This window comes from Sorex fumeus, unplaced genomic scaffold (genome assembly GCF_029834395.1).
Source record: "Sorex fumeus unplaced genomic scaffold, SorFum_2.1 ptg000198l, whole genome shotgun sequence".
NCBI lineage: Eukaryota > Metazoa > Chordata > Mammalia > Eulipotyphla > Soricidae > Sorex > Sorex fumeus.
In genome coordinates this window covers 1,382,061-1,400,422 of record NW_026606255.1, presented here as the reverse complement: position 1 = coordinate 1,400,422, position 18,362 = coordinate 1,382,061, and the positions used below count along the sequence as shown (strand labels likewise).

General features: G+C 39.9%; 1 protein-coding gene across 3 annotated transcripts in view; it reads left to right on the top strand.

Annotated features, from left to right (window-relative positions):
* Positions 1-18,362, top strand: part of ARHGEF12 (Rho guanine nucleotide exchange factor 12) — a 138,708-nt gene that overhangs the window by 67,112 nt on the left and 53,234 nt on the right. For 2 of the 3 annotated variants that reach the window (XM_056108185.1, XM_056108183.1), the window contains exons 2-4: positions 8,537-8,560; positions 10,389-10,474; positions 11,957-12,013. In XM_056108185.1, the coding sequence (XP_055964160.1) occupies positions 8,537-8,560; positions 10,389-10,474; positions 11,957-12,013 (167 nt within the window). The remainder of the gene's footprint in view (positions 1-8,536; positions 8,561-10,388; positions 10,475-11,956; positions 12,014-18,362) is intronic. The other variant, XM_056108184.1, reaches the window with a different exon arrangement.

The following is an 18,362-nucleotide window of genomic DNA, read 5'->3' as shown; positions in this document are numbered from 1 at the left end:
AAAGAAAACATTCAACCCCATCTAAAAATGGGGAGATGAAATGAACAGAAACTTTTTTTGCTTTTTGGGTCACAGCCGGTGATGCACAGGGGTTACTCCTGGCTCTGCACTCAGGAGTTACTCCTGGCGGTGCTCAGGGGACCATATGGGATGCTGGGAATTGAACCCGGGTTGGCCACGTGCAAGGCAAATGCCCTACCCGCTGTGCTATTGCTCCAGCCCGTAGCTTTTCTTTAATAATAAAAAATGCACATAGGACCAGGGAGATGATGGGTCAAAGGACTGGAACTTTGCTTTGCACCAAATATCTCTGGTTTGGTCTCCTTCAGCATCACACCTAAGCACCACCGATTGGCATCCTGATACTGACACAGGAGTAATCCTGAACTCTGGGGTATTCAGAAAATAAAACTGAAAAATGCATGCATGCATCTGCTGCAATATTTTAGAAAATGCTTGGAATTTAGAAAATAACCCATGTTACTAGTTTGTACAGCCATATCTGTGCCATGGAATATAAATTCAGAGTTGTTTGATTAAAAAACTTGCATACAGGCTGCAAATGCATCAAACAGATCAGATATTTAAAGTGATACATAAGAATTTAAATTTTGGGTAAAATTTTTTTTAATCAGAAAAGAAAATTTATTGGATATATTTTTTATTTTGATAGCGGTAGGGCGTTTGCCTTACAAGCGGCCAACATGGCCAACCTGAGTTCGATTCCTGCGCCCCTCTTGGAGAGCCTGTCAAGCTACCGAGAGTATCTCGCCCGCACGGCAGAGCCTGGCAAGCTACCTGTGATGTATTCAATATGCCAAACACAGTAACAACAAGTCTCACGATGGAGACGTTACTGGGCCCCCTCGTTCAAATTGATAAATAACGGGATGACCGTGACCGTGACCATTTATGTTTAATGAAATTCTCAGGCCTAAAGTAATTCCAGTGCTTATCTTAAGGGCCCTTCAGTGCAAAATGCAAAAGCTAAAGGTTGATCCTTTCTTAGAAGTACAATTAAATCTTTTGGCAAATTTTCAGAAAACAGCTTCTCCTAACAAATATCACACAATTTTTCAAGTCACTTTACAAATTTGAATACTTCCTGTACCTTATGTAAAATCTCAATGGGAAACTTGGCCATCGCAGGTTGAGCAGGGATTTGTAAAACAAGATCTTTGTCAAATGGAAATAATTCATTACCTCTACCTTATAATAAGTCAGTCAATTCTGCTTAATTCAGTTTGTTTGTTTTATTGCTTTAAAGATATGACTATCCATTCGATAAGCCTGGGTTTGCCCATTTGAATCACATTGACTGGAGTGAGAATACTTTCTTTTGGCCCACACCTGGCAATACTCAGGGGTTACTCCATGCTGTGTATTCAGAAATTATTCCTGGCAGTGCTGGGGGACCATACAGGGTGTCAGGGATTAAACCCTGATCAGCTGTGTGCAAGGCAAGTGCCCTGCCCGCTGGACTATCCTTGGAATGAGGATAACTTAAGTTTGAAGGTCTTATACACTTTCTGGCAGTTTATTGTTGTTTTGAAGTGATTTTTTTGAAGTCTAACACTCGAAGTTATTAGTGATGCTCAGAATCTCCAAGGAAAGTTACTTTAAAACCTAACAGGAAATAGTCACAAAAATGATAATGTTTCAGATTGTCAACACGGAAATGAAAGCCTTTAATAAACTGTACTTTTTTGTGAGCTACTTTTTCCATTTCCAGAAACAACAAATAGCCAACGTATAAAAGCATTGGCAGAAAAAATTAGGATAATTTAGATGAACCATTGGAGTTGTGCAAATAGTCTTCAGTAAATAAGAGACATTATCCAAATCCATTTGTGATTTAAATTCTTCAATAAAAGCAGCGGTATATGAGCTGTCTATAATCTAATTTGAGATTTTTACAATCCATTCTATTAAATCACTCTTGGATTTTCCACCAGAACTGAGCTTGGTTCTTGTTGTATTGCAAGGTTTAGAGATTTAAAATCAGTAATACTATAAGACATTCCTTTTGGTCATTGAGTAGGCTGGAAACTGCCACTTTAGCCCTTTAATGATTTAAGTAATTCATTGTCTGTTCTACAAAAAACTTTATATACTTTGGATCTATTTTCTAATAAAAAGGTAGGATGGTAGGTAGTGTTCAGAAACTTTTTTTTTAAATGGGCCAGTTTATAACTCTTAATTCTCTCATTGACTATGCTAGGGTAGTTTTTTATTTGGGGGGACAGTTCATAACTTTTAGTTATTTCAGTGATTAGACTAGTTATAAATTGTAGATGGTAAAATGATTTATGACTGGTGGTTTCTCTGAAGGGAGGATAGCGGTAAAGGGTTTGCTCCTCGCAGTTCTATAAATCTTTACCTGTCCAGAGATATGGAGATTGAAATAACAGTTAAAATGAAGTCAGCACTATGTCCTCAAAAATGATACACTGCTAGCAAACTGATTTATATTAATTTCATATTTTCAGTGTTACTTATCAGGCTGTTTTCAAATCACGGTCCTCCCGTTGTTCATCGATTTGCTCGAGTGGGCCCAGTAACGTAACGTCTCCATCATGAGACTTGTTGTTACTGTGTTTGGCATATCGAATACGTCACGGGGAGCTTGCCAGGCTTTGCCGTGTGGGCGAGATATTCTCAGTAGCTTGCCGGGCTCTTGGAGACGGGCGGAGAAATAGAACTCGGGTCGGCTGTGTTGGCTGCGTGCAAGGCAAACGCCCTACCCGAAAAGCTTGATGAACATAAAGAACACGAAATGACTTGATCATTCTTCATGTTTCAGGGGAGATGAAGAAATAGACATTTTTGCTAATAAATGATAGACATGATAAACATAGTTCACTAGGTTAAAAAAATTACTGACCTTGTTTGCCAGGAAATTTTAAAGTTTTGGTTGTAATCTGATCTTTTATTGCATCTGGGAAGCATGTTAACTTTTGAGTTTTGATGTTCATTTTATGAAATACGACTTGGTCATTTGAAACTGGTTTCATCACTTACTTGGAATTATTTGATTCTGTCAACTTTGTGGAGCTAAAAATCTGTTTAAGTGCTTTCAGGTTTAAAACTTTCCTTTATAATATGAAGCCATCTCACTAACGTTCTTATTTTATTTTTGTTCTTTCCAATAGCTAATAATAATTAAGATTAGTACTGTAGCACTGTCCTCCTGTTGTTCATCAGTTTTGCTCTAGCAATCCCAGTAAGGTCTCCATTGTGAGACTTGTTGTTATTGTGTTTGGCATATCGAATACATCACAGGTAGCTTTCCAGGCTTTGTTGTGCTGGCGAGATACTCTCGGTAGCTTGCCGGGCTCTCCGAGAGGGGTGGAGGAATCAAATCCAGGTTGGCCGTGTCGGCCTTGTGCAAGGCAAACGCCCTACAGCTGTGCTATCGCTCCAGCCCTAGTATGTATAATGTATGATTAGTATGTGAGTGATTGGTGTTTTTTATCTTGGCCCACAGGCCCTTTCAACCTATTTGCTTCTTGTGGGCCACTCCTCTTCCAACCAGTTGGCCTCCTAGTCTCATGTCCTGGCCCCTCTTTGCATGATTCACCTGTGGCCCCTTTGGAATATCCTTGGGTTTACAGAGAGCCATATATCAACTCTGGCTGAGAAATGCCGTTCTAGAGTATACCTCTCTTTTTTCAATTTAATTTTCAAAACAAACATATAAGTTTGTGCTAGTACCATGATTTTTATGAACAACTCTTGGACAGGTTGAGCAACTCAAGTTCAAATACCTCTTTAATTTTTTTTGATGTTTGGGCTGCACCTGGCCACACTTAAGACTTACTCTTCTCTGCTCAAGGGATTATATGTGGTGCTGGGAATTGAACCTGAGTTGTGTGCATGCATGGCAAGTACTTTACCCCGTTTTATCTCTCTGACCCCAAAATACCTTTTAAATTGTAACACTAGAATATGAACCAAATTATAACTTTTCTCAGGAGTCCTTGCTCCTTAAGGTCTTCGGATCTGTGTTATTTTTATCAATTATAAACACAGTTATAAAAATGTGTTATTTTCATCAGTTATAACAATATTGAAATAGTACATGTTTTACATGGATGTGTGTCATAATTTTATGGAGGCTGAGCCATATAGAATTATCTGTTTTGTAGAGTGTTGTCTTGTAACTATCCTCACTAATGTGGATGACAGTAAAATCGTAGTATATCTCATTAATTCCAAGGAAAATGGGTTTTCCCCTCTACCTTTCGACTTTGCTAAACTCAGGATGTATCTTACAATGGAAATTTTTTGAATCCTAAATTTAGTAACTAACATTGTTTGACTACTAATGAAAGCTTGACCACTATCCAAGGTATGTAAAGTTTCCTTAACTTCCTCCTCTTTATTTCAGCTGTCCCATATTAAGAAACATGTACACTCCTAAATTCCCCATCTGAACTAAACCCAAGGAAAACTTCGGAGGAAAGAGGGGGTAACATTTAAGGTATGAATATGAATATCCTAGTTCTTAGTAGGATATTTATTTCACACTTTTTCTTGGAGTAGTGTCAAAAGACAAGCTCTTATTGAATCAATAAAGGGCAAATTTCTAGGAGGAAAACATGTGACTTGGGCTATTCCCAGTTTTTTAAATCCAGAAGAAATTCCGTTTAATAATCTTTTGGATTTTGAGCTACACCCAGTGATGCTAGAGTACAGCTTGCAGCTCAGTGCTTGGGGCTTGCTCCTGATCGTGCTCTGGGAACCCTGCAGTGCTCGGGAATGAACCTGGGACTTTCGCATGCGAAGCATGTGCTTAAGCCCTTTGAGCCATCTCCCTGGATCCTGTTTTGACATTCTTAAAGGGTTATCCGAGTTATTAAATAACACGTGTATATATATTGGCTAAATCTGACTTGTAAATGGTTTTACTCAGATACATGTTAGTTCTTGATTTACGGTTACTAAATCATCAAATCTCTATACTGTGGTAGCATATGAGGAGTGTGAAAATCCGATATTTGGGGAGGTATTTAAGGAAAAGAAAGGCCCCCACTGTCAAGTGAGTAAATGTGACATGGAAGACCCCTGCTTAGGGTTTCTGGCATATGAGTATGCTTAACCTTGATAACCAGAGTGAGGGCATTTAGTCTGTTTCCCAGTGACCTTAATGCTTGGTATCGGTTTTATCAACACTTTGATTTTGTCTGGTATCAAGAAAAATGTGTGCACACATACATAGATGGACATGTTTATTGTTGGCTGCATGCCCGAGTTATCAGTGTAGTATTTAAAATAGCCAGCCAGAGTTTGAATAGGCTAGGAAGCAAGTCAGTATTCCAGTAGAGCTTTTTTCTGTCTAACCAAAGGAGAGAGTGTCGTGGTTTTTTCATATTGGACAGGAATTTGTGGAGAAAGATGTTTGTATCCCTGAATGCTTTCTCCTCCTGACTCAGCCTGTCTTGTTGATTCGAACATAGCTCCTCTTTGCCGCCTTTAACCAGGCCCTTCTGTATTTTTAGTTAGTATTGATGATCTTCTCTTTCTTGCTCACAGCACTTCGTCTTTTCTGACTCATCTTAAAAACTCTTTTGTGGGCGCCATGCCCTGTCTCAACCAGGCTTTCAGAAGGCTCCTTTTCCTCAGAGTTTGACTTTTGGTGTTTTCTCTTTTCACTTGCCACTTTGAATTTTGGTGATACATTTTAATCTCCAGTAGGTTGATGACTTTAATCCTACAACTTTGCCCCTGCCAGGTTGTTGCTGTCTTGTTTTGGGGACTGGTGTGGGGAGCTGTAGCTTCCTGTTTCTGACAGCTCCAACTCACTTTCCATCAGATACTAGAAATTTTACAAAACCCGGAGATACTGGAGCTGAGAAAACAATTGAAATGATCAGAAAATCCTTGTCAACATTGGTGTGGGGTGTGTGTGTGTGTGTGTGTGTGTGTGTGTGTGTGTGTGTGTGTGTCAGAGAGACTACACAAACTTCTGTATCTATGTAGTTGTTTCATCAGAGACTTCAGTGACTTGAAACTTGTATTTTTGAAGTTTTTCTGAGAAAATATCTGTGCTCAGTGACTGCGTTGAATAGATGATGATAAATAAAATTTACTGTAAAGTGCTCCTTGTTCTCCATCTTCTTGTTCCATTTGTGTCCTTTTCTTTCTCTACCTTTTCAGAAGAAAATAGCTCAGGAAACTGGTGTACAATCAGTCTGGGAACTTCCGGGATTCTTTCCCAGAATCTCCCTGGATATTGCAGGCCCTGACGCATACAGCATTGTTTCAGAGCCGGAGTTTTTATAAGAACAGGGAGGCCCAGTGGCAAAGGTTACTGACTGTAGAAGCTTTGTTGGGATTCCTCCTCTGCCAACTTATATATTCATCTGTGTATTTAAAAAATCTTATTTCCATCATCCAACCCCCAAGTCAGGATGGACTACTTGGGATCATTTCTGAAGATTTGACTGTCATTTGGAATTAGCATTTTCTCAAACCTTGCCCTCTTTTTCCAGATCCCAGAACCATCTTTTCTTACTACCCCTAGCATGCAGTTGCTTTTAGGGAAATCTTTGGGTTCTGTTAGTCTTTAGAAGTTCTTTTAAATTAAAACTTTAAAGGTTATTTTAAATTAAACTACCCTCCATGCTGATTAAAATAGGAATGGTTTATTTCTTTAGTGCCCTTGTTAATCTCTTTAAAAAATAACTAATGTTCTTAATAACTTATGTTCTTAGAGATGGGATAACCTTTTACATATATGTCGTGTTGAAATATGTTTTTAGAAGATAAGGAACTGGGATTGTGACTCAGTGGTCAGAGCATGCTTTGCATGTGAGGTCTTTAGTTAAATCCTAGGACTGGCACAAAGAACGGAAATGAAAAAAAGGAATAAAAGGAAATTTGGACTTGGGTTAGTTTTTATGTATAACAACATCTCTTTTTTTGTTTTTGGCTTTTGGGCCACACCTGGTGAGGCTCAGGGGTTACTCTTGACTCTGTATTCAGTAATCACTCCCAGCTGGCTCAGGGAATTTACGGGATGACAGGGGTCAAACCCGGGTTGGATGCGTGCAAGGCAAATGCCTTCCCCACTGTCTTGTCTCTCTAGCCCTTACAGCATCACATTCTTACAGCCATTTGTATTATGTCTTTCCAAAAGAAAGTTAACCAAGGAAAAAATGCAAACCAACAGTTTGCATAACCAAGACATAGCACTGTCATCCTGTTGTTCATTGATTTGCTCGAGTGGGCACCAGTAACGTCTCCGTTGAGAGATTCTTGTTACTGTTTTTGGCATATTGAATATGCCACGGGGAGCTTGCCAGGCTCTGCCGTACGGGTGGGATACTCTTGATAGTTTGCCAGGCTCTCTGAGAGGGGTGGAAGAATCCAACCAGGGTTGGCCACATGCAAGGCCAACCTACTTGCTGTGCTACCCCTCCACCCAACCAAGAGATAACTGATGGTTATTGTCTAGTGGCAATTTCTTCTAGGAGGCCAAACATAAGTAATTGAGGGTCATGATGTGATACTTATCAATAGAGTGGACCCAGGTTTTTTGAGGACGGGGAGAGATGATGTGTAGGGAGAAACTCGAATTTGTAGGGAGATAAAGTATATTAACGGTAGACTATTTCTATGCCTCTTTTTTTAAAAAAAGTGGGCAAAATGGTCATACAGTCATAGATTTTTTTCCCCTCGGGGGAGTGGTTTTTGTTGGGGTGGGGCAGAGAGGTTGGTGGCCATACCTAGTAATGCTGGCTGGTGACAAAGCTCAAGAGGGCCTGTGAGGTGCAGGGAATCTTACTGGGTTGATGCATGCAAGATTAATATCTTATCACACATACTAGCTCTCTGGCTGTTCCTCATAAGTTTTAAGGGCTGAATGAGATAATTGAGTTTAGAATATTACATAGCATCTAGTAAACTTCCATAAATTTTAGCTGTTCTAATTGTTTGGATGTGCTTGCAGTTTAAAGCTTGACAATAGTGACTGTTTAAAATGGTTTCTTCTGGGGCTGGAGCGATAGCACAGCGGATAGGGCGTTTGCATTGTATGCGGCAACCTGGGTTCTATTCCCAGCATTCCATATGGTCCCCCAAGCACCGCCAGGAGTAATTCCTGAGTGTATGAGCCAGGAATGATCCCTGTGTATCATCGGGTGTGACCCAAAAAGAAAAAAAATAAGTAGATAAATATGGTATCTTCTGACGGGCTGGAGCGATAGCACAGCGGTAGGGCGTTTGCCTTGCACGCAGCCAACATGGCCGACCCGAGTTTGAGTCCTCCGCCCCTCTCAGAGAGCCCGACAAGCTACCGAGCTAAGCTCGCCCAGACGGCAGAGCCTGGCAAGCTACCCGTGACATATTCAGTATGCCAAACACAGTAACAAGTCTCACAATGTTACTGGGCCGCTCGAGCAAATTGATGAACAATGGGAGGACAGTGATACAGTGATCTTCTGACACCACCTGTTTGTTGATTCTTGCTTTGGAACTGTTGGTGTAAGATTTTAAACCTCCAAGTGAAATGACTTCTTTTTGTTTGTTACAGGTTTCCCCTCAAAAAACCTATAAGGTAAGTTTTTCGATTGTGCTTATATACTTAGGTGAGTTTTTTTTTTTTTTGTTGGAGTATTTCTTTGAAATTACAGTGGATTTTTGTGGCTTTTGAAAGCATGGAATTAAATGTAAAAATTTCAGAGTGTTTTACAGATTGAAAATATAACAGGTGTTTCATATTTTTTCTGGAAGACAATTGTTTTTACAGCATTTTAATGTTTATGATATAAGCATTTTAAAAGTTTCTTTAATATTTAAGGTCATTCTTTTTGATGTGATTTTATTTTAAAAGTCTGCTGTGACTGTTTTCAGTGTGAATGGCTTGGAAAGTGTAAGTAGATAGCCAGTTCAGATGTGTTTATCACATTAACTGCTGTTAGTAACTATGACTACTGTTAAATAACACTAACAAATTAGATCACTAAACTAAAAAATTCCAAAATAATTCAGATAAGCTTGTGCCCAATCCATAGCTCCATATTTATTCATTTCCGTGCCTTAAATACCTCTTTTTCAGTGTTTGTTCTTTGAGATTTTATCATTTTCTCCTAATTGTTATAAATGTAGGTAGTATGTTACTTTTTATTTATTTATTTATTTTTGCTTTTTGGATCTCACCTGGCGATACTTAGGGGTTACTCCTGGCTCTGCATTCAGGAATTACTCCTGGCGGTGCTCGGAGGACCCTGTGGGATGCCAGGATCAATCCCGGTCAGCCATGTGCAAGGCAAATACCCTATCCACTATACTGTCACTCTGACCTCTGTTATTTCTTGTTATTATATAACTTTTAGCATTTTTAGTGACAACATAGTCCAGGATACTAGAGCTAATCTTGACATTTCAGTTACTTAGCATTATTTGTTAGAGTCTTGGTTCCTTCACCCTGCTATTACCTGACCCATATGCTGGGCCTCGGACAGAGGAAACAAAGTATCTCTGGGTTTGGTGCTCTCTTGGAGGGAGCATAGGGCAGGCAGTACTTGACAGAGCATTTGTTTTTAACTGTCCTCCTCCTGCTGTATCTATACAGTGATCCTGTTTTTGGAGAGCGCTGCCCCAGCAGTATTGGGGGCTACCAGGGCCATCATGACCCTTCATGATGATTAGAAGGATCTGTGGGGCTAGGGCTTTAGCCTGGGTTCCTGTGCACCAGACATGCTCTTCAAGCTCTTTCCGCAGCCTGCCATGATTTTTAAAAATCTGAACACAGTCTGTGTAAGATTGGGAAATGTGTTTAATAACTGTCGTCTTCTCTGTTAAATGAAAAAGTAGTGATTGACTAGGAAAACCACTAAAAAATAGTCAAGCTATCGTTTACAAGATTGAAAAAGTTTAGTATCAGTTTTTAATTAATGCAACTTGTTATGTGTGAGCTCTTTAAAAACACAATTAAGTAGACGTGTATTACATGTGGGCTGGAGTGATAGCACAGCAATAGGGTGTTTGCCTTGCGCACAGCCGGCCCCGCTGAGCCGGGTTTGATTCCTCTGCCCCTCTCAGAGAGCCCAGCAAGCTACCGAGAGTATCTCGCCCACACGGCAAAGCCTTGGCAAGCTACCCGTGATGTATTCAATATGCCAAACACAGTAACAACGACTCTCACAATGGAGACGTTACTGGGCCCGCTCGAGCAAATCCATGAACAACGGGAGCACCCTGCTACCTCGCTACCATATTACATGTAGCATAGACTGAGTTTTAAAGCTAAGTGAAAAAATATTTAGAGTTAGGAGAATATAAAATGGTTTGTTGATCTCTCTTTGAAAAGCACATCAGGATTTAAAAATATTATTCTAATGATTATCTTATACTAAACATTTGATTGCTTTGATTTAATTTAGGCATGGAAGTATTTTGAACCGAGAGTCACCAACAGATAAGAAGCAGAAAGTTGAGCGCAGTTCATCCCATGATTTTGACCCCACAGGTAAAATACCCTTTATTCTTACAAAGAATACTGAGAGTGGTGAAGTTAAATATTGTTAACATAGCCACAGCACACATAGGGAGCAACTGGCTGATTGGTTTAGGACTTTCCTTTCCAACTGTGTAATATCTGACCTTGCATTCAAGAGGAACATACATTGTTAACTTCTACACTCTGGATTCTGCTATGGAAGGGTCATTATAGACGGTACTGCTATATTTAAAAGTAGTGATGATAATAATCATGTCATAAGTCTGACTATAGGTATGAAAAGTAGTATGTCATAATATCAAGGTGGCAACAACCACAAATTTCTGTAACCAGAATTTAGGTGTGGTATTCATGGTAAATTGAAGTTTTAAATAGATACAAATTTAAAAATGAATGATAGTCTCATTTCAGAGTGAGAAAGCGAGTTAGATCACTTTTTCTTTGGGCAAGGTTGCTCTGAATTCAGGGTGCTGTCTTACTATCTCGGTAGTGTTGCTCTTTCCTAGAGTCAGCTCCTCTCGTAAGGGATAGGCTTTTGCTTTCTCCCTGTAAACTAACTCAGAATTTAATTTCTAAAAATTCTTTGATAATTTTGCTTTTATCATTTGAGACTGATCAATTTTTTTCACTACACATATTACTTTATTTGTTGTTTGTTCCTATGATAAAAGATAAAACAATTAAATGCTAAAGTCTCTGATACATAAAGATGATATAGTTGTTTTTAAGTATTTTAATTCATTAATGTTTAAAAAATTTTGGGAGTACTTTTGTCATCTAAGTTATTTCATACTTAATATAAATTGTGCTTTCATTTTGAAAACAATATAAACATTATTTAGAAAGAGAAAAGTCAGAAGTAAATAAAGATAAGTCACCTTGGGTAGTAGGTAAAAATAAAATTCCAGTGATCAGTGTGGAAGGCTTTGTTGGTGCTATTATGCAATATGTAATTAATTTCTGGGTCTCCTCTAAGAGGTAATTCTTTTATTTCTGACACCAAAATTTTATGTCACAGGTCTCAGTGGCTTTCATTAATACAGCTGGGTATTGCCCGGCTATTTGAGTGACAAATGTCTCCCTATATTTGGAAAGACTCTCTAGTCTCATTAGGGTGACTTACTCTGTAACTGTTTTTCTTTGATGTGTCCCTCTCCACTGATAATTTAGCAAATTGGAATATAATGCTTCATAATAAAATTATTGCACTGTTAGTGCTTTTGTCTCTACAGTAGTTAGATAATGAATTTTTTAGACTATTCACGTGTTTTGTTTGAACGTATCATTGCATTCTTTTCTTCAGTAAATCTTTGAAATATGTCATTACCTGTGCTGTTTGTGACTGTTCTAAGTGCTATCACCTGTGATGTTCATACTTCATGTTTGCACGATTTAACTTGATCATGATTCATTCTTTTCCCCCATGAATTTTCCATTACATTGGTCTCCATGTTTTCTATATCTTTCTCCTTTTCTCCCGCTCCTGTGCAGATAGCTCCTCCAAGAAGACAAAGTCTAGTTCAGAGGAGAGTAGATCCGAGATATATGGTAAGCTGACATAGCTCACGCAGCCTTGCACTTTTGGAGCTTGCTTTGTGTTCTTCCTTTCCTTGTTTCTATATTTATCTAATAACTGCAGCCTTCCTTGTGTCTGCTCTGCATGGCATGATCTACCGCAGGGAAAGGGAGCCTGGGATCTTTATGTGGCTGTGACGTGGAAGCTTAAGGTTGCTAGAAACTAACCTGGAAGAGTACAAACAGGCCACCTGACCCACCATCTTCATCTTGTCAGTGTCAGGAAAGTGTCTCTCTCTAACCTGGGTCAGATACCTCCATACTACATGGACGGACTTTGGGACTCTTAGCAGCATCTCCCCAAGTCCTATATGCAGAGTTCTGTTCATGTGAAGGTTCATCAGTGCTTCTATTCTTTCCCTCTGAGTAGAGTATTGGTGTGATTTAGATGAATTACAAGGATTTTTTTATTGAATGCCATTTTAATTTAATTTTTGTTTACTTTTGATTCTTATCCTCTGGAAGTTTCTTTCCTGTATAATTTGTTCATAAAAACAAAAATCCCTAAATTGGGGCCAGAGTGATAGTGCAGTGGGTAGAGTTTGCTTTACATGCAGCCAACCAAGATTTGATCCTCAATATCCCATATAGTCCCCTGAGTACTGCCAGGAGTAATTCCTAAGTGCAGAGCTAAGGAGTAAGCCCCGAGCTTCACTGGGTGTAGCCCCAAAACGAAACAAAATTATTTAAATATTTTCTTGTCGTAGTTTAAGGAATTTGTCTATGCCTTTCATAAAAATTTCCCAAGCTCATTATGAATGGGAAATTTCTAGATGTTGCCATTTAAAAATAATCTTTACAAAGAGCAGGTTTAGTCTGAAAAATAATCTTTACAAAGAGCAGGTTTAGATCTTTGCAACAGAGGATTGAAACACAGATATTTCTGAATTGTGGTCTGTCTTCAATGTTCGTAACGTTTGTACATATTTTTCTCTTTCCTCTGCAGAGTTGCATCTGCCTTCTTCCCTCATTTTGGCATCTAGTTGTTTTTTTTTTTTTGAGAAAAGTACATAGAGAAGCATGACGTGGAAATAGACTTTTAAGTTTATCTCCTAGCGACTAAATTATTTCTCTTAAAGAGAATTCAAATTTGGAAAAATTTTGTGTTAAAGGAAAACCAGGGCTTCTTTAATAAAATCCAGTGGAATTTTCCCAGCTGCTGGTTTCCTACTCTGACATGCCTGAGAGGAAAACATACATAAAAATGGCAGCATCACCCTTGAAGACATTTTCCCGATCATATCTCCTGCCACTTCACTATTATGAGACTTTTTAGCGTTCAGTTATGCTAAACCAGTTAACGCTTCAGTTTAAAGACCTACTGAGAGTCCTTTGCTTGGATTTTTGTGACCAGTTCTCTTACGTAGTTCCACAGGAAATGTGTACTGTGCTTTTTGTCTGTCAAGTTGATGTTTCTCCCTCCCGCTCTCCGGCTCCCCCCCCCCCCCGGCCCCCCCACCCCCCTCACCCCCGCTTCTAAAATACTTGATTCCTCACAAGTAAGAAGTAGCTTCTGACTTTCTAAAGACTCTGTCTTGCTGTTCTATAAAAAGAGCTTCTTATGGCTTATTCTCCTTAGGAATGTGAACACTGTCTTTTAATGCTCCATTCTTTTCCAGTAGCCTTTGCTATGTTGTAGTTTTATTTCACCTCACTCACTGTTTTCCTAGATCTGTGGTATGTTTGCAAAAGCTTGCTGTTTACTTTGGATGAGGACTAACAATTTAGGAATCTATGAGTAGAAATATTATACTAATATTTTTCTTACCAGTGATAGGAATATTAGCACTAGTCCAGACATGCTATTGGCTTGGTAAGAACAGAAACATTTTAAGTGGTAATGGGGAAGTAAGGTGTGGCGTCTCTGGGTGTTCGTTGCTCGAGAACCCTTGAGAAATGCCTTTTTTGGGGAAGAAACTCAGCCAGGAGTCATTTAAAAAGGACTTGTTAGAGGGATGAGTTGATCAGAACAGAATTAGCCCACCAACTTAAATTTAACTCTTTGACATGACAAATAATTTATCTGTGTGAATTGATTTTTCAGATTGTGTGCTATGAGTATGGATAAGAATTTCTAGCACAGAGGTTTGGCCTGCAACCCCATTTCAGAAAAGAAACCAATCAGTGCCTCCCTGAAAACCTACCCTTTGTAAAGGAACAAACAGGAAATACTCCCTAATTGTACTCAAGGCCACTACTGCTCTCCCTGTCCCCCTTCATTCCATGGCCTCCCCAGGGAGCAGCATTGTCCACTTTAGGGAACACTTCTCTAGGAAATTTAGAGTGGCCAAGAAGTACTGGAATAGGGCAAGTAGTTGAAGTAACAGATGACATTGCCTTAGCAAAGGGTCTTTTAACAAGCCCACTTCAGATTTTGAAGTTTGACATTGTCTCCTTCGGGCCAGGTTGGGTGGTCGAACACTTGCCTTGTTTGTGTGAGTCCTTGAATTTGATCCTTAGCACTACACACTATACCATCAATATGCATTGTTTCTTTTTGGTAAACTTTATTAGCTGGATGCTAATACAAATAACACAAATTCATTTCCAGGTTGTTTTGAAATTCCTTTCCCATTTTTAATGCTTTTTGTGAAATTTGTTGTTCATTTTATTATTTCTTGGCTTTGGGGCCACACCCAGTGGTACTCAGTGCTTACTCCTTTCTCTACACCCAAGATCACTCCTGGCAGGTATTGGGGGCGTATATGTGGTGCTGGGGATTGAACCCTGGGTTAACCACTAACAAGGCAAGCAGCCTACCTGCTGTACTATTGCTCTGGCCCTGTTTTGTTCATTTTAAAAGGCACCCAAGCACTTGTTTTGTATGGATTTCCTTTCTTAAGTTTCTGCCCAGTGTGATGGTAGGTTGGTCTCTAGTCCATTTCCCCTCATCTTCCTTCTCATTTGGAGTCTGTTAAACAAGTGCAGGAATATTTTCTGATCAGTAACTTTAGTAATACTTATTTTCCTCACTAGAACAGTAATGAATGGAGTGTAGCCTTTGCAGGGTTTCGTGGAATAAGAGAGATTTAGTCAGGGAGTTTCAAGTTAGACATTTCTTCGGAAGTTCTGTCTTAGTTTTATGAAGAAATTCCAACTGCTATTAAGTACCAGCTACATGCAAACCAGCCACATAAAAACCACCGAATTCCCTCTTGCCTGTGTGTATGTGGTACCAGGGCAGCACGGACAGCAGGGGACACTGGAGATGTGAGCTCATCTGGACACTGGAGATGTGGGCTGCGCACAGCCAGGCCCCCGTGCTTCCCTTCCCATCGTGTGCTCATCTGCCCCTCTGTGGTGCAAATGTGTGGGTGAAGAGAGAAAGAGAACGCATGTTCTGATGTCACTTCTCATCTAAAGTCCCCTTCTCCTAACGTCATTACACGGGGTGAGGGCCCAACATAGAAATCCAGGGGCCTGGGGATGTGGGGACTCAGACATTCTGCTCATGACAGAAGGAAATCATTGACTCACACTGCCTTGGTTTGGAGGGTGATGAGTGTAATGTTTTAAGTTCCAGTCTTAAAAACCTCAGGCTTTTCATATCTAGGAAAGGGAAAATTCTTAATTTGTTTGTACTACCACCAAGTTGTCATCTTTCAGTTTTGTTCAGCCTTGTAAGGAGTATACATTCTGATCCTTCCCTCTCCTCAGAGATCCAGCTCTTCTTAGCCTCTGGTAATCTGACTTCTGGACATAAACTATTTTCTCACACACAAATTTTTGGTTCGTTTTGTTTTTCAGTTCTTGGGGCCACACCCAGCAGTACTTAGGTTTCCATGTGGAGCTGGGTTTCGGGGCCTGGCACATGGCAAGACTTGTGCTCTCTCCACCACTTGAGTCACAGTCCCAGGCCTTGTCTCCACCTTGGATTTTTGCTTTGTATCTACTGTCTTTGCATGAGCTTGAAACATTGATGACAGTCATTAAATGAGTTTTGAATGACCAATTGGTGAAGTTGGGGTGAAGGATTTCTGTAAAAGAGAATCGATGGACCAAGCACTTGACTGACCTCGATTGGGTTTTCCTGCTCTTTCACACATCCTTAAGATGGAGTGAAAGGTAAGGGAAAAGAGTCTCCTTACTTGTAAGCATCTCAAGGAATGAAACCAGCATGTACTTGGAGCTGCTTGCCCCCCTTGTTGGCAGCCTTGTGCGTTTAAAATCAAGAAGCTTCTTAATCAAAGGATTATCTGAGGTCTGACTCATAAAACATGTATGCCTGGCAGCAGTTTAGAAATGAGCTGTTTTTATGAGGTTGCACATGACTTTTCTCCACACCCTTCCCTGGAGCTAATTCTTAAGAGGTGAGACGGAGAGAAGTTTGGTCATGTAATAAAATGGAAGGTGAGGAAAGACTGATGTGCTTTCACTGAGGTAAGTGCCACTGGGCAGGGCTGGCATGCTGCCTTCCTACTGCCACCGTCCGGCGCTGCCTTCCCAGTTTCCCAGTACTGCCTTCCTGCGTGGTCCCTGCTTGTGGCTTGCTCAGGATAACTGTGCAGTGAGGTTGAAGGGCACTTGGCGCAGCTTTTCCAGAGTTCTGTTTTATGACTTTTCTTCAACTCAAAGCACTAGAAAGACTTAAACTTTTTAACTTTCAAAGTATGACCCTTAGTAATTGTCTTTTGGGTGGGAAATGCCTTCAAATGCCACATTGTTACAACAGAAAAAAGTCTTTTGTTAGAAAAGAATTTAGGGAAATAATGGTATTTCCATAAATTTGATGTAATCTCTTTACTGCACTGATAATATCCATGATCACTTCACTTCATACTATCTGATCAAAACCAGGTGAAATATGGTCTGTAAAAGAGAGAAAATAGGGTGACAGATGAGACTTGGAGATAGTTTACTTACCTGGCATGCAGGTGGCCCTGGGTTTGATTGCTGGCACAGCCAGAAACCAAAGAAGCAAAATCGACAGGAAATACCAAAAATTCTGTTTGTAACTAAAGGACAAAAAGTATTTCAGTTGACATTTAGCCAGGGCAGAAAGTTAATGACCTTCTATAGAAGTACTGCTCAACTTTGTGTAGTTTTCAGGGCTATAATTTTACTTTTTCGGAAGAAGTAATTGTGTAAGACTTATTTCGGTTTCCCTTTGAGAGGGCTGAGGGCCGAGTTCCATTCCTGTCCTGCAGGCCCCTCCCCAGCACAGGGCAGTGTAGTAGCAGCCCCAGCTCGGCCAGGGCAGCGTCTACTTAAAAATAACAGAAGAGGGGCCAGAGCTATCGAACAGCAGGGAGGGCATTTGCCTTGCATGCTGCTGACCCAGGTTCATCCTAGGCAACCTAAATAGTCCTCTGAGAACCTCCAGGAGTAATTTCTGAGTACAGAGCTGGGAGTAACTCCTGAGCACTGCAGGGTGTGGCCCCCCCCAAGAAACAAAATAATAAAATTATGGATTTTTTTTGTAAAGCAAATTTAGATTTACCTACTTTTCATTGAGCACTTTTATGTCTTATGCAGCATGTTATGCTAAGGATCAAGATAGTAACGTTTGTATCTGCTCTCTTGAGTTCACAGTCTAGTTTAAGAGAAGCAAACTTTCAAAGTCGCTCTTTGAGTTTCAAATCTGCTTTTCTCTTTCCCTTCCTTTCTAACGCAGTTCTGTTGTCCATCCCATACCATGTTTCATAAGTTGACACTGCTGCTGTTTCCTTGTTTGTTTCTCTGTTGTCTTTTCCCTGCTGTGATTTAGTCAGTTTTTTTAAAATTCCTCATCATGAAAACTGAGGTATTAAATATTTAATATTTACTATCAATATGGAGATACTATCAATATGGTGTTGCTAAAACCAAGAAATAGATTCTTTGTCAAAAAGGACATTTCAAAGATAGGCCAACTAAATTAGTCTGTATTGATGATATTAATCATGAGAACTTGATCTTTGTGTTAAAAGGTTGGGGAGGGATAAAATAACTTGCCAGTAGCTTGCCAGGCTTTGCGGTGCGGGCAGAATAGTCTCGGTAGCTTGCCAGGCTCTCCGAAAGGGGCAGAGGAATCAAACCCAGGTCGGCTGTGTGCAAGGCAAACGCCCTACCCGTTATGCTATTGTTCCGGCCCCTGATCTACAGTAAGTAGAATATTTTTCTCCAGAAAAAGAAGACACATTTCATTTGAATTTTCAGGGAAGAACCTTAATTGATCTTAAGTGTTCTAGAGACTTGGTTTTCTGAATTTTGAAGGGTATGCAGCTAGCATAGGTCCATAAGGCAGAACAGTGTCATTAATTTGAATTCCCTTGATTTTGAGCCAACTCTAATTATTTGAACATGTATTCTTGATTAACAGAGTAATGATAAATAGGGGTGG